Below are 17,477 nucleotides of genomic sequence, written 5' to 3'. Positions count from 1 at the left end.
ACAAAGCCGCTTTCTTCACCCCTTGCGTCCATCTGTCCCTCCCCCTCTGCCGCCTCCCCCACACACCGGCACCACATCTCACATAACATGTGAGCTGATCATCATCGCACCTCGTAGGAGCACTCGTACTTTGGCCACTACCCCCATCCACCCGCCATCTTTATCTCGCAAGCGCGGCAATACGACAGCTAAAAGGCAAAAACAAAAATGCAGAACTCCGTAGGCGACGTGATCAACCTCATCAGCAAGAGTGAGATCCGCTATGAGGGTCAGCTGCACTCTATCAACACTGAGGAAAACACCGTGAGCCTGTCGAATGTGCGTATCTACGGTACCGAGGGCCGCAAGGGCGGCGGCGTGGAAGAGGTGCCGCCAACGGAGCAGCTGTTCGAATTCATCGTGTTCCGCGGCTCCGATATCAAGGACCTGACGGTCTTCCGCGACAGCAGCTCTCCGCAGGCGCGCGACCCTGCTATTGTGGAGGTGCACGCCCCAGCGCGCGGTCGTGGAGGACGCGCCGCAGCCGCGGCTCCTGCAGCTTCGGCGACGGCGGCGAGCAGCGCTGCCACTCGTGGCAGCCGCTCCTTCTACGACGAGGCTCAGTCGTACAACCGCGGTGGCGGTGGCGGTGGCGCGCGCCGTGGTGGCTACGGCGCCGGTCGCTACAATAACAATAACGGCGGCGGCAACAACAACAGCAACAACAACCGCAATCACCGCGGCGGCTACGGCGGTCGCGGCGGATCGGGCAACTACCGGCGCAACTACCGCGACTACCACACCGGCCAGGACTTCAAGCCCGCCGACGTCGGCGCAACGGAGAAGTTCGAGGGAGATTTCGATTTTGCCAAGTGCCGCGAGGAGTTCGAGAAGAAAAAGAGCGAGTTCGAGAAGGCCAAGGAGGATGCCAAATCTCACGCCAAGGCCTACGACAAGAGCAGCTTCTTCGACACCATCTCGTGCGACCAGAAGGAGAAGAACAGCATGAATCGTGCCGAAATGCGCAAGGCGGACACCGAGACCTTCGGGTCAGAGATGGTGAGCAGCATGCGCGGCTTCCGTCGCGGCCGCGGCGGTCGTGGACGCTACCAGCAGCGTTGAGCGCGCCAGCGACACTGAGCATAGAGGAGGGAGAGGATGGAGTCTGTGGAAGAGTGCGAGAGCGGTGCCAAGGGCACCGGCTTGTCGTCATCTGCCTCCTCGCGCATAGCGAAACGTGGATGCGCTGATGGCGACACGAAAAATGCAAAAAAAAAGGTTACTTGTACCACCCAGCTCCTTCTGTGCTTGGCTGTCGTCCTCCTCGCGCACATGAATGGCATTTCACGCTAAACTGCGGCGCTGATAACACATTGAGAAGCGGAGAGAGAAAAACGGAAAGTGCTATGGCGCACACTGCGTGCAGTAGCTGCAGCCGGCGAGGATGGTCCGGACGGGACATCGGTGCGAGACGCAGAAGCGAGGAGTACAGATTCTGAAGCGAGAAGGCGAGGGAGAGGCCGAGGGACGAAGGAGGGGGGAGGGAACATGTCGGACCCTCCTGACGGTCTTGGATGATCTTTTTGCACCCTCGCTTCTCTCTCAGTGCTGGCGCTCTATCTCGCCCGTCTCTCCCACCCCTCGCCCCGTGGTTCGCTGTGCCTCATCCGTTCTCTGGAAGACTCTCCCTCGACGCCCATGCAATGCCGAGCCAGAGAGAGGGAAACAAAGAAGGATCACGTCGGCGTCGACTGTGACATACGTGTATGCGTCCCTCACCTTGCATAAGCACACACACACACACTTAAACACAACCTAGCCTCTCTACATGTATGCCGAACTGGCATTCCCACGTACGCACCCCCGACCGGAGCAGCATGCGACAACAACAACAACACATCCGTGCAAGATGCATTTTTGAGGTGCTGTGCGCACCTCTTATTTCTACACGCCTTTTTTTTGTTTGGCTTCTTTGTTGTTTCTGTTTTCTCCCTTCCTCTTTTTCTCACGTGTGTGAGGCGGTTCTCCACCCCACCCCATCCCATGGACTCCATGTGTGCTCCTCTTGTCATCTTTTTCTCCCCATCTCTCTGGACGCCTTCTTTGCATCTCCCGCCGCACTCGCTGTGCGCCTGCGTGAATGCGCTGCCCACCTGAGTGCGTTTCTCACCGCCACCACAGCAGAGCGGGAGCAGGGCAAGAAAACAACGAGAGAAGCGGAGTAATAAGCAAGGGATGACTGTATCGCTCAGTTCCACCACCGCCTAGCGTCGCTCCTTCATTTCGTTCCTCGCCGGCGTCACTGCCTTACCGCCGTCGAGGTTTTCCTCTCTTCCACCTCCTCTCCTTGGCCCGCGCTCTCTCTTTCGTTTTATTTTATTTTGTTGTTGGGTTGTCTCTCCTCTTCTCTCGCTCTTGTCCGTGGTGCGCCCCTTCTCGTCGTAGTTGCTCATCTCGCTGCCCTCCCCTTCCCTCCCTTTCTCTCGCCGTCCGCCTTATTTCCTCCTCTCCTTTGTTTCTTCGACATGAACGTGTGGGGTCTTTTACGTTTCTTTTTTTTATGTTGCGCCCACGTGTGCGTGTGCGTTTTGTTCGCCTCCCTCACTTGTGCATGTGTTGTGTGTGTTTCTGTTTTTCATAGTTTCCATTTATGTGTTCTTCCTCGTCTTATCAGTCTTTCATCTCTTCGCTTTTTTTTTGTGTGGTTTCGTATCGCAACACCATTACCGCCACCGCCACCATTGCCACCGGTACCGTCTCTCCTTCCTCTCTCTCTCGATCGTCTATGCCCATATGGTTTCGTGTGTGTGTGTGTGTGCGCATGCGTGGGTGGGTCAATGCTGGAGCGCGTGTCTGCGTGCTGTCTTGCTGTTTTTCCCCCTTTTTCCCCTTTGATTGGGTGCGTTTGTGGCATGTTCTTTCTCTTTTTCTCTCGCACGCACACGCGCACGCTCTTTTTCTCCCTTTCCTGTTCGAAACAAACACCAAAAAAAAAGAAGAAAGGCGGAGCGAGAAGAGCGCTTCGCTCGCCCTGCCTCGCTTTCCCGTTCTTTGCTTGCACGCCCCTCCCCCCTCCTCCTCCTCCTCCCCTTTCCTTTGGTTTATATATATAAATATGTTTTGTTGTTTGTCTTTCTCTCGTCTTTCCGCCTTTTTTTTTGTTTCGTCGTAGGACTCTTCGGCTGCATGCGTTTTCTGCTTTTTTTTTGTGCTGGACTTGTATGGTTTACTTGCCCCACTCTCTCTCTCTCTGTGTGCGCATGCGTGCCTGCGGCAGTTTGCGCTCGCGAGCGAGTCTCCATGATCTGTTTGCTTCTCCGTCCATACACATACGCACGCACATACACTCGGCACCGTGTTTATACGCGCGTACTTCCTCACACATATTTCGTGGCAGACCCGAGCAGACGCATCGATAAGGACGGAAGAATCCCCCTCCCTAAAGAAGAAAAAAGTTGATATATGAAGAGAGTGAGCCTTGAGAGAGAGGGATATACTTACGCTACTGTGGCGAGGAAGTCCTTGCCCCTCCTTCCCCCTTCCGCCCTTTCCAGAAAGGGCGAAAGGAAAAAAAGACGTGGGGCGGCCATAAAGAGAAAGAGAGCGCGAGAGCACGAGAGAGCGAGAGCCCAACGAAACAAGCGAAGGGCAAAGGTACGGATGCAACCAAACAAAATATATAATACCCATCGGAGGAGGACGAGGAGCCACGAGCAGTCGTGATTCATGTGTGCGTGTGAGCCTGTCTGTCTGTATTGACGAGGACGTGAAGAGCGCACGGCGATGTGTTGTTGGAGTCTGTGGGGGGATTTTTTTCACTTTTCTTGTTGCTTCACAGTGTACCGTACCCCCTCTTCCTCTTGTGTTTGTCGTTATCCCTTGAGCAACTGGCCACTTAACTTCCAACCTTTCCACACGGACCGCCTTCCTCCTGCTCGCCTCCGCACACCAACGTACATACCCGACCAAGGCCATCCAGGCACGTGCCCGACAAAAACGAAAGAGACACGGGGGGATCTACAAGTAAACACAGTTACATGTACGCCGTTCCTGCCTCTGCGTGCATGTAATTAAGTGTTCGTAGGCCTGTTAACACGTCTGCGCCTGATTCTTTCTTACCGTACGCGTGTGTGTGGAGGCGTGTGCACGCACCTCTGTGATTGTGTGTGTGCTCTTGCTCAAGAAAAAGGAGCGGATCTGCGTGGGTGAGTGGTCTGGGTGCATGCGCCGCGCTTCAGTATGTGTATGCTTGTGCATATGCATGGCTGCGCAAGATAAAGGGACTACGTGCGTATGTGAATGTGAGCTTGTGTGGTCGTGTGCTCCCGTGTGTGTCTGCACAACGTTGTGTACATGCTGTCTTACTGCCGAACTCTTTTCCCCCCTTGCCCGTTGCCCTGGTGCCGACGTCGAAAGAGGAGAGAATGGTGGCGAATCAGTCGAGCGGGTAGTAGTAATCGGATAACGGCGGTGCCTGGCACGTACTGTTAGAGAGGCTGTGACTGACTCCTTCTTCAGTATGCTGCCCTCCTGCCCCTCTCCGGATGCGCGCACGGGTTGGACGGTTGGCTGCGTTGATGCCTCTGCATCTGTTGCGTAGTCCCTGTGTGTGCGCAGATACATGTGTGCATGCGTGTGTGCGCGCTCGTTTCTTTAGCAAGGGAAAACACAAAGAGAAAAGCGGCCGACGAGGGAAAAACAGAGAGAAGACGAGAATGCGGAGCAATAATGGAACACACGCACACACACAAAAGCAAGAATTTCGGGAAGAGAAAAAGAGAGATGAAAGCGATCTGAAGGAGACGTGCGAATTTTGATCTCTTTTTGTGTATATACATATAGATAGACGTGTGTGTGTGTGCTTATCTGGTGTTCCCTCTACCACCATAGATGTCCGCCGAATACACACACACACACACACACACGCATCCTCATCTCTCACGGAGACCATTATCTCGACATGCAGCCGAATGAACGGAAAAGGAAAAAAAGGAAATCCGGATCTCAGTCTTCCATCGTCGGCTGTGCCTTCTTCATTTTTTCCCCCGCTTGCCCCTCGAAAACACGCACGCACACGCGCGCACAATGACACATAGGCGTGCATGAATGCTTAGGCAACCGTGTGCTTGTGCGTGTTCTTTTCTTGTTTTCTGTCTTGTCTTGCTCGTTTTCTCTTGCATTCCCCTCCTCTTCTCCTCAGTTGTGAATGCGCCTCTGCCCCCACACGCACACACTAGTGCCGACTGTGTCGTCTACACCCCACACCCCGAGTGTGTCTCTCTTTCTCTCGCTTTTTTTTTGCGTGTGCTGGTATGTGTTTTGTTTGTGTGCGAGTTTCTCGTTTTCTTTGTGTTGTTGTTAGTCCCCCACCCCCTTTTTTGTTTTATTATTAGCTTCCATTTGCCTTTTTCGAATTTTTTTTTTCGTCGCTTCCTGCGTTGTTGTTGTTGGGTTGTCTCTGTCTCTGTGTCTGTGTCTGCCTGTGTCTGTCTGCGTGTGTGTGTGTGTGTGTGCGTGCACGGCTGTCTGGTAGGCCTCATCTCCTCTGTTCACGTTTTCGCACCTCCTCTTTTCCTCTGCATCTTTTCGTTTTGGTATGTGCGCTTTCTCAAAAAAAAAAGCGGAAAAATGCAGCCAAACGACGTCTCTCTCTGTGTTTGCCCGTGCGTCTATAAGTGCGCGCTCCTTTTTTTTTGTGTACCGGGTGATCGCCACGCTGGGACGGTTGGCAGTACTTTGCGCGTGTGTGTGGTGCCGCGTGTGCTGACGTTCTCCATATATGAATGCGCAGTTTTTTTTTTGTTGTTCTTTTACCTTGACGTTGCTCCACCTTACAACTCTTTTTTCATTTTGTTTTGAGTGCCGGCTCGATGACCTCAACATACTGCAATGCATCCACGCGCTCCTCTCGCTCTGTGTCTTCCAACTTCCCACGCGAGGCGAACGCTGTCGACGGAAGAGTGTTTAGGGGAGAGAGAGAGTTGCGTGAAGGTGGTGAGGGGAGGGAGGGGGAGAGTCTCTTCCCTTTCTCGTCTTGGTCGCTCATTCGCATCGACGCACCAGCGCACACACGCACGCGCATGCAACCGTCATGGCGGGAAAAAACGCTCCTACGATACATCCACTTGCCCACAAAGAGGAGTGGAGGCGCGAGCGGGAGAGACGGAGAGGCAGAAAGGGAGCGCGCTTGGGCGACACTGGTCAAGTGGTTCAACACACACACAAACACACATACACACGCGTACAAACACAAAGAGAGAGAGAGAGTAATGGCGTGCCGCCTTCATGCGCGCACAAACGGAGAGAGCGGGGGCAAGAGGGAGTAGACAGGGCTCAAGTATGAAAAACCTGTACCTCTACCCCCAGTGGAACCGCATTCTCTCGGACATCAATGCAGAAGTATTTAAACACACCCGCGCACGGACTCACACGAGCACACGAAAACACTTGGAAATTTCGCAGATGTCAAGGGCACACGGCGACAGAACGCAGAGGAAGAACGAAGGTCAAGACCGCACAGTAAACAAGGGCGCAAGTAAAACTGGCAGCACGGGCTTCGATGAGCAAAGACGGAGAAAGACGCTAAAATGTATGTAACTGTTTAAGCTCAGAATGAAGAGAAAAAGAAAAAAGAAAGCGCTGCACTGCATCCGACCTTTCTCATGTCTTCGTCTTTCTTTGTTCTTTCTATCGTTCTCTGTGTGTTTGTCTGTGCGTGCGTGCGGTGTGTGCGTATGTGTGCGCATCCGTGTATACATGCATGTGTGTGCGTGTGCGCGTGTATTCTCGTGAGAGGCCGATTCTCTGCGAGTCCCATGTTTCCTTTTTTTCGTCGTTGTTTGGTTTCCTTTTTTTTTGTTGTTGTGCCGTGGGGTCACTCTTTGTTTGTTTCTTCCCATTTGTTTTCCGTGTTTGATGTTCACGAGAGAGGAGAGGGAAACAAAGGAATGGAGTACGCACATCCCGTGTTTGATTAAAACCCCTCCCCCGATCTGCCCCCCTCCACCTCCAAACAAACAAACCACAAACAACGAAGGCAGAGGCATGCGTCCTCGAAAAAAAAAACACTAAACAAGCCGAACAAAAAGGAGCCGAGCAGCGTACATTCGTTTGCTTTGTGGGAGTCTTCATCGACAACCCGACGTGAGTTCTCGGCTGCGGTTGGTCGGGCCGCGCCAGGCAGGTACCGCGTCGGATGCCGGTGATGAAGACTGGGCGAAAAGGGTAGATTGATCTCCCCCATTCTCTCTCGCGCTTTCTCGGACACGGACTCTCTGCAGATGACCCTGTCCAGGAAGCGGAGGGAAGCCACAGATACGAGGCTGGCGAGAGGGGCTTGAGGGGAGGGGGACATTCGCAGCTCCTTCTCTGCTCCTTCCGCTGTGCTTCGCCTTCCGAGAATACGCTTTATCTCGAATGGCTCCGTTGTGCTCTATGCTCGGGGGTGTCGACTCTGGTGGCAGAGAGGTCAGCCTTGTCGATGATGCGCGTAACGCGCGCGCAAGCGTTCGCCAAAAAAGCGAAAAAACAAACAAACAGAGCACGCCGTTTTGGACAAGCCTTCCCGCCTTCAACCTCCTCCGCCACTTGCATTGGTGCACACGTACATTTTTTTTTTTCATCCTCTGTGCCGTTCACGTACGCCCCCTCCTCTCTTTCTCGTCTCTGTCGTCTGGCTATTATGGCCACATTGCTGACGGCGGAAGGGATCCACTTGGTGCACCCCACCCCACCCCACCCCACCCCACCCCACCCCACCCCACCCCACCCCACCTCCACCCCCCACGCGGCTTGCATGGCGCTTCCCCCTCTTTGAGCCACCACAATCATCAAAGCAGCAGAGGTCGATCTCTCCTTGGCTTCGTCTGCCTGCTTTCATCTTCGCGGATCTCTCTTTCTCAGTTGCGCACGTGCTTTTGCTCACACACACACACACACACACACACACACATAAACACACCCAAGCCGACAGCTCTCTGCCGCACTCCCTGATTTCTCTGCTCTCCGAGCCCTCCTGTGCGCCTCTTCTTACTTTCACATATTTTCTGCCCTCTCTCCTTCTCTTGCCTCACCCTGCTTCACCTCAGAGATGCGGAGCTCCTCGCGGCTTGTTTGGCAGCCCGTCTCGCGTACCGCCTTGACGAGTGTGCGGCGGCTCGCCTCCGACATCCGTCTGCGCACTGACTATGGCAACGCTACGCCAGCGCAACGCCCCACGGCAAGCAAAGGCCTGATCTATGTGACGGAGCCGGCAACGCGGAAGGGTTCCTTTGCCCGCTATGTGCGGTCTGCGCGGGACCAGGCGCCGTACATTGCCGGCGCCGTGGTAGGGGTGTGCATCTACAGCGCGGCCACACTCGCCATTCCCGCCGGCTTTGGCGCGCTCATCGACCAAGCAAGTAGAGGGCAGATGCCGCTCGGTACGTCGATGCAGCTGCTGGGTTGGTTCAGTCTCTGTGCAACGGGCAACTACCTACGACTGTACTGCATCGGCTACGCGGGCGAGAACATCATCGCGAAGCTACGCCGCGCCTTGTACAGCGGCATCTTGCGTCAGCCGGCAGCGTTTTTCGACTCCACAGAGAACCGCACCGGCGCGCTCGTGCAACGACTATCTATGGACTGCAACGTCGTGGGTAGCTCCCTGACAGAGGCGGTGACAAACGGCAGCAAGAATCTGCTGCAGACGATCGGCAGCATCAGCGTGATGCTCTACTACTCACCGCTGCTGACGAGCGTGATTGTGTGTATGATACCGCCGGTGGCCATCTTCGCCGGCTCGTACGGCCGTTACATTCGCAAGTTGCAGCACAATATGCAGGATGCTCTGGCCGACATGGGCACCGTCGCCGAGGAGCGGCTGTCGAACATCCGTACTGTGAAGTCCTTCGGCACCGAGGCGCAAGAAGAGTCCTGGTACGGCAAGAACGTCCAGCGTGTCTTCGATCTCAGCATGCGCATGGTGCGCTGGAACTCCGTCTACGTTGCGTCACTGCAGACGGTAGGGTATGGTGCCATGTACTGTATCATGTGGGCCGGCTCGATGCTCGTCACCTCCGGCCATCTGACCCCTGGCGTTCTCTTCTCCTTCATGCTCTATACGGTGTACTGCGGCATTGGGCTGATGGGGTTGACGAATCTGGCCACCGAGATCAATAAGGGCTACGGCGCCTCGCTGCGGCTCTTTGACATCCTGGACAAGGCTGAGGCAGTGCGGCAGGCGCACACAGCATGTAAACAGCTGACGCCAATCACGTGCGACTGGCGCGTGACTTTCAAGGACGTGACCTTCGCCTACCCTACGAGGCCGGAGGCGCTCATCTACAGAAACATGAGCCTCACCATCGAGCCATCCCGCTGCACTTGCGTCGTTGGCAGCAGCGGCTCCGGCAAGTCGTCCTTGGCCATGCTGTTGCTGAAGCTATACGAGCCGACAGCCGGTTTGGTGCAGCTTGGCGAGCACGACCTCCGCGACATCAGCTCACATTGGCTGCACGAGCACATTGGCTACGTTGGGCAGGAGCCGGTGCTGTTTGGCGGGTCCATCGCACAGAACATCGCCTACGGCGCTCCAGGCCGAAACTGGGATGACCCGATCGATCGCTGGCTCTACGCTGCCGTCGTCGAGGCGGCCCGCAAGGCCAACGCGCACGACTTCATTTCCGCGCTGCCGGACGGGTACGACACGTTCGTTGGCGAGAGCGGCCGCAGCCTCTCTGGCGGGCAGAAGCAGCGCATCGCCATCGCGCGTGCCCTGATGCGCCATCCGCGTATCACCATCCTGGACGAGGCGACGTCTGCGCTCGACAGCGAGAGTGAGGTGGTAGTGCACGACGCCATCTCGCGCCTGATCGAGGAGGCGAAGGACTCGAAGCGGCAGCACACGGTGCTCATGTTCGCACACAAGTTGAGCATGATCCGCAAGGCGGACCACATACTCGTACTGGACAAGGGGCAGGTTGCTGTTGAGGGCACCTTCGCGGAGGTGTCCAAGAACAAGCTCTTCTGCGACCTCGTGGGGCTCGTCGCCACACCGCAGGTAGGCGCCGGCACGTCGTGAGTGCAGGCTGTTGAGTTGATGAATCTCTTTCCGATCCCCTCCCCCCACCAACCGCTCTAGTTGAGCTTGAACTCGCTAGATTCCTCCTCTTTTGCGTGTGCTTAAAAGGAGGCGCTTGCAGAGGATAGGGTGGGGTGTGCGTGCGCGTGTGTGTGCGGCAGAGAGACAGAACATTGGTAAGGCCCCTCACCTCCTCCGCTCTACTTTTCCAGCTCTTGCTCGGACTGTTGGAGTGCGCCACTGTGTCGTCGAGCGCGCACGACGCTGTGAGTGCGGTGCCTGCTGGCGTGAGTCGGTGCATGCTCTTGTGGCGTGGGTGGTGCTTGAGGCTCGTTGACGGCACCATCGCTCTCCATCTCTCCTTCTCGCGTCCCTTCCTCCTCCCTCTGTGCGTCTTGCCTGCCGCTGACTCTCTCTGTATATATGTGTGTGTGGAGGGGCGAGGGGGGAGAGACTTGGGAATGTACCACTGCGCATACCAGCCTCCGCTCTCTATCGTCGATGCCTTCTCTCTCGCCTTCCTTCTCTGTTCCATCTAACAACCTCCGTGTTATGCAGCGCTCTCTTACGGAAACAGAAGTAAAGAGCCATCAGTGACAAGAAGACCGCTGTGGAGCAACCGCAGGCTTGTGCCGCGGCCGAACAGGAGAGCCACCGCATCTCGTGTGTTCTCTTTTCGTTCTGCGCAGGTGCCCAAGGGACTTCGTTTCTGCGTGTGCGCGTGCCCATGATGACAGCATGAGCGCACACAGGTGCCGCCTTTCCGCTTTCTCTGTGTGCCTAGCGGCTGCCACCATCTCCTGCAAGCGCGCGCACGCACATGCACACATGCGTGCACTCAAGCAACAAGTGCACCTCTCCCTGCCTCTGAGCAGCTGGCTTCAGCACCGTCTTGAACTCTTTCGTCGGCCTCCTCCTCTCGCTGCCTGTTGCTGGCGCCTCCTGTGATTCCACTGATACACCGCGCCCAAATCTGTCAACACCCACAAGCACTTCTCCTACTCATGTCTTCTACGCACATTTTCAGCTTTAGCGCCCTCACCAACTAACCCTCTCCTTCTAGCATTCACTTGGTTAGCAAGTTAGTGTGACACCCCTCCGTCCTCTTTCCCCGTCTCTTTCTCTCGCTCGCTCTCGCTGTTTCCTTCCACCCAAGAGACTCCATCGCTATACAAACAAGCCAAAGAAGAAAAAAAACAAGAAGGCGATTTTTGTTCCCCTTTTTTTTTCGAGCTTCATCTCACGTTCGACGCCACTCGTTGGGATTCGACGGTCTTCCGCCCTCGCCGACATCTTCCCGCAAACCATTTACAGACTTTGTGTGCGTGTGTGTGTGTAGGTGGTGCTTGTCGTTGCGCTTTTCCTCATCACGCACGCACGCGCCACCGGCGAAGCTATCGGAGCCGAAGCGCCAACGCGCGAATCGACAAAAAAATTAAAAACAAGCAAAACCGACCGCATTGTGGGCAAAGGACACACCAACACACACACACACACACACGCGTGTACTGGAATCCATCGAGAAGTGTGTGCTGCGCTCTCGTTGCCCTCTTTTTTCTTTTTATTTTTGGTGCGCCCCACCTCCTCAAGTGGCTGGTCTTACCTAATACATACACCCACACAGAAACCTCACTAACCAACAAAATAAGACGTACGCAAACAAACACGAGAAGAATAAGGTTGTTCGACCCACGCACGCGCAGAGGAGCGACAACCCCCCCTCCTCCCGCTACCTCCCCTTTCTCACACCGATCATCATCGTTTTCTCCAGCAGATCAACCATCTTCGGCGGGAGATTGGCCAGCATTCCCCCTTTCTTGCATTATATATATACACACACGTACATATACATCTCTATATTTTCTCTCGCGCTTTCGATATCGGCCGGTGTGCGTGGTTTGCACAGTTGGCCCTTCGCGGTCTTTTGGTCTCTTTTTTTTCGCTGCTTCCATTTCTCCGTGCCGGTTCACTTGAACGACAGGAAACGCATGGCAACGGACAGCAGCGGACGATCGCCGACGCGCACCAGCTGAGGAGGAAAAACGGACAGAGCGAGAAAAAGACGCCCAGCCGCGCCGCCGCCGCCGCCGCCTCTTCTTCCACTTCCCCTTCTTGCTCTTCAACACAAGAAAGCGGGCGAGCAACAACAGCAGCAGCAGCAGCAACGGCTTATCGTGTACACAAAACAAATTCCATTTTCTTTGTTCGTGTATTTTTCGACTACTCTTCTTGTTTGGCATCTTTTCACTCTCCCCCCTCCTCTGCGCTTCCCCCCATCTCTTTCGTTCTTTCCGTGTTGTCCGTGCCTTTCCTTTCCTCTCTGGCGCACTCATCTTTCCGTCTCTTTCGCTTTTCCTTTGGCTAACATTTTATTGTTTTCTTTCGGGGATTTCTTGGGGCCCCCGCTTCTCTTCCGCTTGGTATTACTCCTCTTTTTCCTGGTTTTGTTTTTGATCGCTCACAGGGCGCTCGTACATCCAACAAAGAGAATCAATATCCACGCGCGCACACACAGAGACAGCCACACAGGCAGACACACAGACGCGCATACGAAGTGAGCCGATAGCGTAAACTGGCAAAAACAACAAGCAGAAATAAAAAAGTCCGCAAGGAGAGAGGGCGCGTGAGGGAGACCAACAGCTCTTGCCGCCGAACGCTAACACAGAGAACGAGGCGCTCACACATATATATATATACATCTATATACATCTATATATATATATATCTGTGGAACAGTTTTGTTGACATTGCCGCGTGCGTGACCGGCGATCTTATCTTTTTTGAGGCTCTTTTCTCAGCTGACAGTTGGCTTGTGCTTGCTTGCTGTCTTTTTGTTCTCTTTTCGTCCTTTACTGCATTTCTTTACGCCTTTCGGGTTTTGTGAGTGTATTTTTTTAACTTTAGTGGTCTTATCTTGCTTATCTTCTTCCGTCATCTTCTTCTCCTCCCCCCTCCCTCGTCTTAGCCTCGTCACCTCTTTATTGCTCGTCTGTTTCGTCCTCCTCGTCAGTCCTCGCCACATTGTTCTCCTTGCTCGCGATTTTCTCTTTTCGACTTATTTATTGCCGCGGTTGTGTGCGATCCCCGATCTCTTCGCGTCTTTTCCTTGCACGTCCGTTTTTCGTCTGCCTCTGTTATCGCTCACCACCGCACGCGTGCATACAGCGTCCGCTAGTTTCTTTGTGTGTCTCTCTTTCGGTTGCGCTGTGTGGTGACCGATCACCGTGGGTGCACATCTGTCGCAGAGCCGTGCCGCCCCCTCGAAGACGTAAACGCATCCTTGTTTCCTTTGTCTCTTGTGGTGTTTCTTCATCTTGAGCGTTCCTCCTCCTCTTCGTCTCTCTCTCTCTCATTTTCGCTTCTCTGCGCTCCTCGGCGCATCAGACACACATACGCGTGCGCGCACACACAGAGACACACGACAGCAGAATAAGCAGCCATCGACATCGACAAGGACGCTGAAGCGAAACATGTCGGCCGCGCAGAACGGGAGCGCCACCTCCACGCCGGCGCAGCAGAGCAAGCCTGAGCCAATCGCTGCCCCTGTCGCGGGTGAGGGCAGCACGTCTGGCGGCTACGCGTTCGACCCTGACGCGCTGCGCAACTTGATCGTCAACTACCTTCCACCGCTGATGAATGAGGCGCAGGTGTACGAGCTGTTTGGCCAGTTTGGCAGGATCGAGAGTGTTAAGATTATTTACGACAAAATCACTGGCGAGAGTCGTGGCTACGGGTTTGTGAAGTACCAATTCTTCTTCTCCGCCACCTACGCAGTGTCCTGCTTGAACCGGTTTGAGATTGGCGGCAAGAAGCTGAAGGTGGCATACGCGAACGCCCCGGCCGCGAAGGAGGCGTACGACATGCTTCGACTCTCAGCAGTTGCGCTGAGCATGCAGCAGCAGCAAGCCATGCAGTCCATGTACTACCACCAGTTGGTTCTTGCGCAAGAGCAGCAGGGGGCGCCAGCCGCGAGCTCGGTTGCCGCCTCGGCTCCGATGGTTGGTGGCGCCGACTACGGCCCATACATGAACAGAGTGGGCGGCGGCTACGCGATGAGGCAGCGCGAAAGCGGTGCCGGCTATGCTCGAGGCATGTACCCGGGGATGGTGGCAGGCAGTTCCGTGTACCTTGCCGGCCCGTCCGCAAGTGGTAGTCGGAGTATCACCCCTGCCATTGCTCCGATCGGCTTCTGAGCTCATCTGTGCTGCCGCTTAGGGTGGAGGCTGTCGCACTCTCCTTGTATGCCGCGGGCTGCTTTATTCCCCCCCTTTTTCCGAAAATTTCTAATTTTTTTACCCAAAGTCTTCGTCACTCTGTTTTCCGCTGCCCTTGACGGAGCTGGTGGCATCTCTTCTCTTTCTCCTGGCTCTGCACGCGGCGATTCCTGAAGGAAAACCAACAAACAGCGCGAAACGAAAAAGGTATGCGCGCGCACACACACAAGCATATATATATATATGCATAAACACAGGAAAAGGGAGAAAGGAATCGCCCCGCCGCTCCACCGGCACAACCACGATCTTTGCCCCTCTCCGTCTCTCTTACTTGTGATGATGCTTCTCGTTGTCCGTTGTTGCCTGCTGTTGTTGTTGTTGTGTAATGCCGAGCCATTCTCCTGCGGCCTCTTCTGTTTTGTGTATTTAAACACTTTCGTCTTTTCTGTTGTCGCTCCTTTTTCCACTTCGTTAACAGCACACGTTGGCGCGCGCCACGCGCACAATACACGCGCCGATGCTCGTGCACACACGCACACGCACAGATCATCGCCCAGTAAGTGCCCTCCCCCCGCCCCCGCCACGCTTCCATCTGTTTTTTGTTTTGTTGTGTGCATACGAGCGCATTATCATTGGTGCTGCCGCCGTCTTTTCTCGTGCAGCACCGAGAACCAGAACCACCACCATTACTACGACCATGGCTTCCGAAACAACAATAACAGCAAGGTACACACACAGACGTACGCCAAATGGGACTCAGGGGCGATAAGAAGGCGACGTAACGGATAAACGGAACACCAAAACGTGCCGCGGTGTATTTGTGCATATGCCCCTCAAGCTTCCACGCGTTGTTGGTCTCTTCTTGTTGGAGTGCATACTGGTGGCGCACCAGTGCGGGAGTAGGGCAGAGTATGGTCTTTGAAGATCTCACCCTGACGGCACGCTGAGCAGGGCAGCCTCGTGGAGCTGAGCGCACCACGATGCTATCTTCGTTACCGTTGGCGCTGTCTCTTAAAGCGCCCCCCCCACTCCCCACACTCACAAATCGTCTCTTCCTTTCTACCGTCAGACGCGAGCATTAGAAGAAGCTGAAAAACGGGATGCTGCTGCGCTCCCACCCACGGCATGCCTCGCTTTCTCGGTCAGCGCCTCGACGCAAACTTTTGGTGTGCTTCAGCTTCGCCCTTGCCTCGCCCTCTCCCAGATGCTCTCGTGGCCCTACATGCTCGTTCTCGACTGATTCGCCTCCCTGCACACTCTTTGCGATTAGTCGTTGGCCTACATCGCCGTGCAGTACATCCACGCACCTGTGCGCATGGAGACCTACCGTCACACGTTCACGCATGCTCATAAACACGGACACCCAGGCATCGGCAGCTTGCGGTACTCAGCCTCTCGACACAGGGCTCGAAACCATCTTGCCCTCTTGCGTCCACTCGTCCTCTGTTTCCCATTCATGTACGCATTGGTGGGCCGTCGCGGCACTGTAGGTAGTCCGAATCGACGTCGCAAACTCTCCGGATGCCGTTTTTCCAGTTGTGCTCCGCCGCCACAGACTCACGCGCGACTTGCGATAAAGCGCCAAAGGTGCTCTTGACGATACCGACTGCCGTCGGTAACTGTGGACCCAAATGTGTGGAATCTGCAAGCGTCACCAGTGGCGACGTAAACTGGTCGCCACTCAGCATTCTACACGTGTTTCATCTTGCCCATGTCGCCATTACGGCCGATACCGGTGTCTCCCCGTGCGTCGAGGAGATGAGCACGGCAGAGTTGGCGACCAGTGTACGACGCGTACTTTGCATGGGGCAGTCTAAGAGCTGCAGCTCTGCTTCTACCGCTTCCAACCAGGAAGCATCAGCGCCGTACGTCGCTCGCGCACTTTTAGTTCGACTGCATGGGCTTGTGGAGGCGCATGAGCGCTTCTTGACCTGGATGCGTACACGCTCAATGGCAGCGGTTCCAGGGGCATTGGATGGCGTGGTAGGAGAGGACGCCTTTTTGGCAGATGCAGTGACTTTTCTTCGTACGTTGCCGCTACCCGATGCACTTCAGAGAGCCGCGCCTTCACCACCAGCGACAGAGCGACGCGCGCCGTCGTGGCGGTCTTCCTACGCTCAGCTGCTCAGCGCCAACCTCTACGCCATCAGCACCTTTGTGGAGGCTGCGGTAGTCGCGGCAACGGTTACGTCGCCACCCGCACCCGACTCCCCATCGCCGACACTTCACCGCGAGCCCTGCTTCCTTCCTCCGCCGCTAGAGAGGGCTGCGCTGTCGCTGCTCTACTACCTGATAACACTGACAGTGGACGTGGTGGAGACCAGCGTGCGGTGCTGCTGCCGACTAGAAGGGCTTCTCTCGGCTCACGAGGATGACAGGCAGCTAGTGTGTTTCCCGCAGGGTCTCGCTGCTTTCTCCGCCACGTCGAAGCCTGGTGCCCAGTTCACTGCTTCACCTTCATCTTGCCATGCTACCCCATCTCTCCGTGTTGTCTTGTACACAGTCCTTCAGCAAGAGGGCTCTCACTTGTTGGCGCTCCTCCTTCGATGTGAGCCACGCGAAGGACAGTGCCCGGGCGAGATGTCCGACGCGGACCCGACACATCGTCGGCTGCTTACGCGACACCTGTTGCGCCGGCTTGGGCATCTCTTTTTCCACCCTCTGCGCGGCGATCGTACCCGCGCTGGCGTCACGAGTTACACCACAGCCGTGGCCGCAAGCGACCGCACTGACGCGGCACTCGTCACTTGGATGGCAGACCGGCTGCAGCGCGTTGTGTGCTTGAGCGTCCCCACGACGGACGGTGAAGGGACAGGAAGCACTTCCCGAGGCTTTTCCGCTGCGCTTGCTGGCGAAGAATATCGACCATGCAGCTTCGAGGCTGAAATTCTTGCTGAGCTTCTTCGCTTGCTTATTGCTCAGATTGATGCGGATGCATCAGCATCGCCATCAGGCGGAGCACCCGAGCGCGAGTGCTCCAACAGCGCCGTCTGTAGCAGCAGTGGCATTGCCCGACGCACTTCGGCTACAGCAGACGCTGCCACTGACTTGTCGCGGCGAATAGGATATCTGGTTCTTCCGCCTCCAGCCATCGAGGCTGCCTTGGCGCTAGGTAGTGGCACGCTCTCGCGCTGTCCGGCACGAGAGATATTGTTGAAAGCACGGGAGTGCGTGATGCGCTTTTCGCTGAATCCTACCATGCAGTGACGCGAGGGCGTGTGCCG

The 17,477-nt window shown here is 55.6% G+C and overlaps 4 protein-coding genes across 4 annotated transcripts; all 4 read left to right on the top strand.

The window, feature by feature from the left end:
- Positions 1–207: 207 nt before the first annotated feature.
- On the top strand, positions 208–1,101 carry LINJ_25_0550 (hypothetical protein SCD6.10; the record flags this gene model as incomplete). Its single annotated transcript, XM_001466049.1, has 1 exon — positions 208–1,101. The coding sequence occupies one exon, from the start codon at positions 208–210 to the stop codon at positions 1,099–1,101; it is 894 nt and encodes a 297-aa protein (XP_001466086.1).
- Positions 1,102–8,068: 6,967 nt separating this feature from the next.
- On the top strand, positions 8,069–10,039 carry putative ABCB1 (ATP-binding cassette protein subfamily B, member 1; the record flags this gene model as incomplete). The annotated part of the gene is made up of 1 exon (XM_001466048.1): positions 8,069–10,039. The coding sequence occupies one exon, from the start codon at positions 8,069–8,071 to the stop codon at positions 10,037–10,039; it is 1,971 nt and encodes a 656-aa protein (XP_001466085.1).
- A 3,470-nt stretch (positions 10,040–13,509) lies between these two features.
- Positions 13,510–14,232, top strand: LINJ_25_0530 (putative RNA-binding protein; the record flags this gene model as incomplete). Its single annotated transcript, XM_001466047.1, has 1 exon — positions 13,510–14,232. One exon carries the CDS (start codon positions 13,510–13,512, stop codon positions 14,230–14,232), a length of 723 nt encoding a protein of 240 aa, XP_001466084.1.
- A 1,542-nt stretch (positions 14,233–15,774) lies between these two features.
- LINJ_25_0520 (hypothetical protein, unknown function) lies at positions 15,775–17,460 on the top strand (the record flags this gene model as incomplete). The annotated part of the gene is made up of 1 exon (XM_001466046.1): positions 15,775–17,460. One exon carries the CDS (start codon positions 15,775–15,777, stop codon positions 17,458–17,460), a length of 1,686 nt encoding a protein of 561 aa, XP_001466083.1.
- Between the last annotated feature and the right edge of the window lie 17 nt (positions 17,461–17,477).

The sequence above is a fragment of the Leishmania infantum genome, chromosome 25 (genome assembly GCF_000002875.2).
Source record: "Leishmania infantum JPCM5 genome chromosome 25".
NCBI classification, from domain to species: Eukaryota; Euglenozoa; class Kinetoplastea; order Trypanosomatida; family Trypanosomatidae; genus Leishmania; species Leishmania infantum.
The sequence above is the reverse complement of the archived record's forward strand: the minus strand, read 5'-3'. Positions and strand labels throughout refer to the sequence as shown.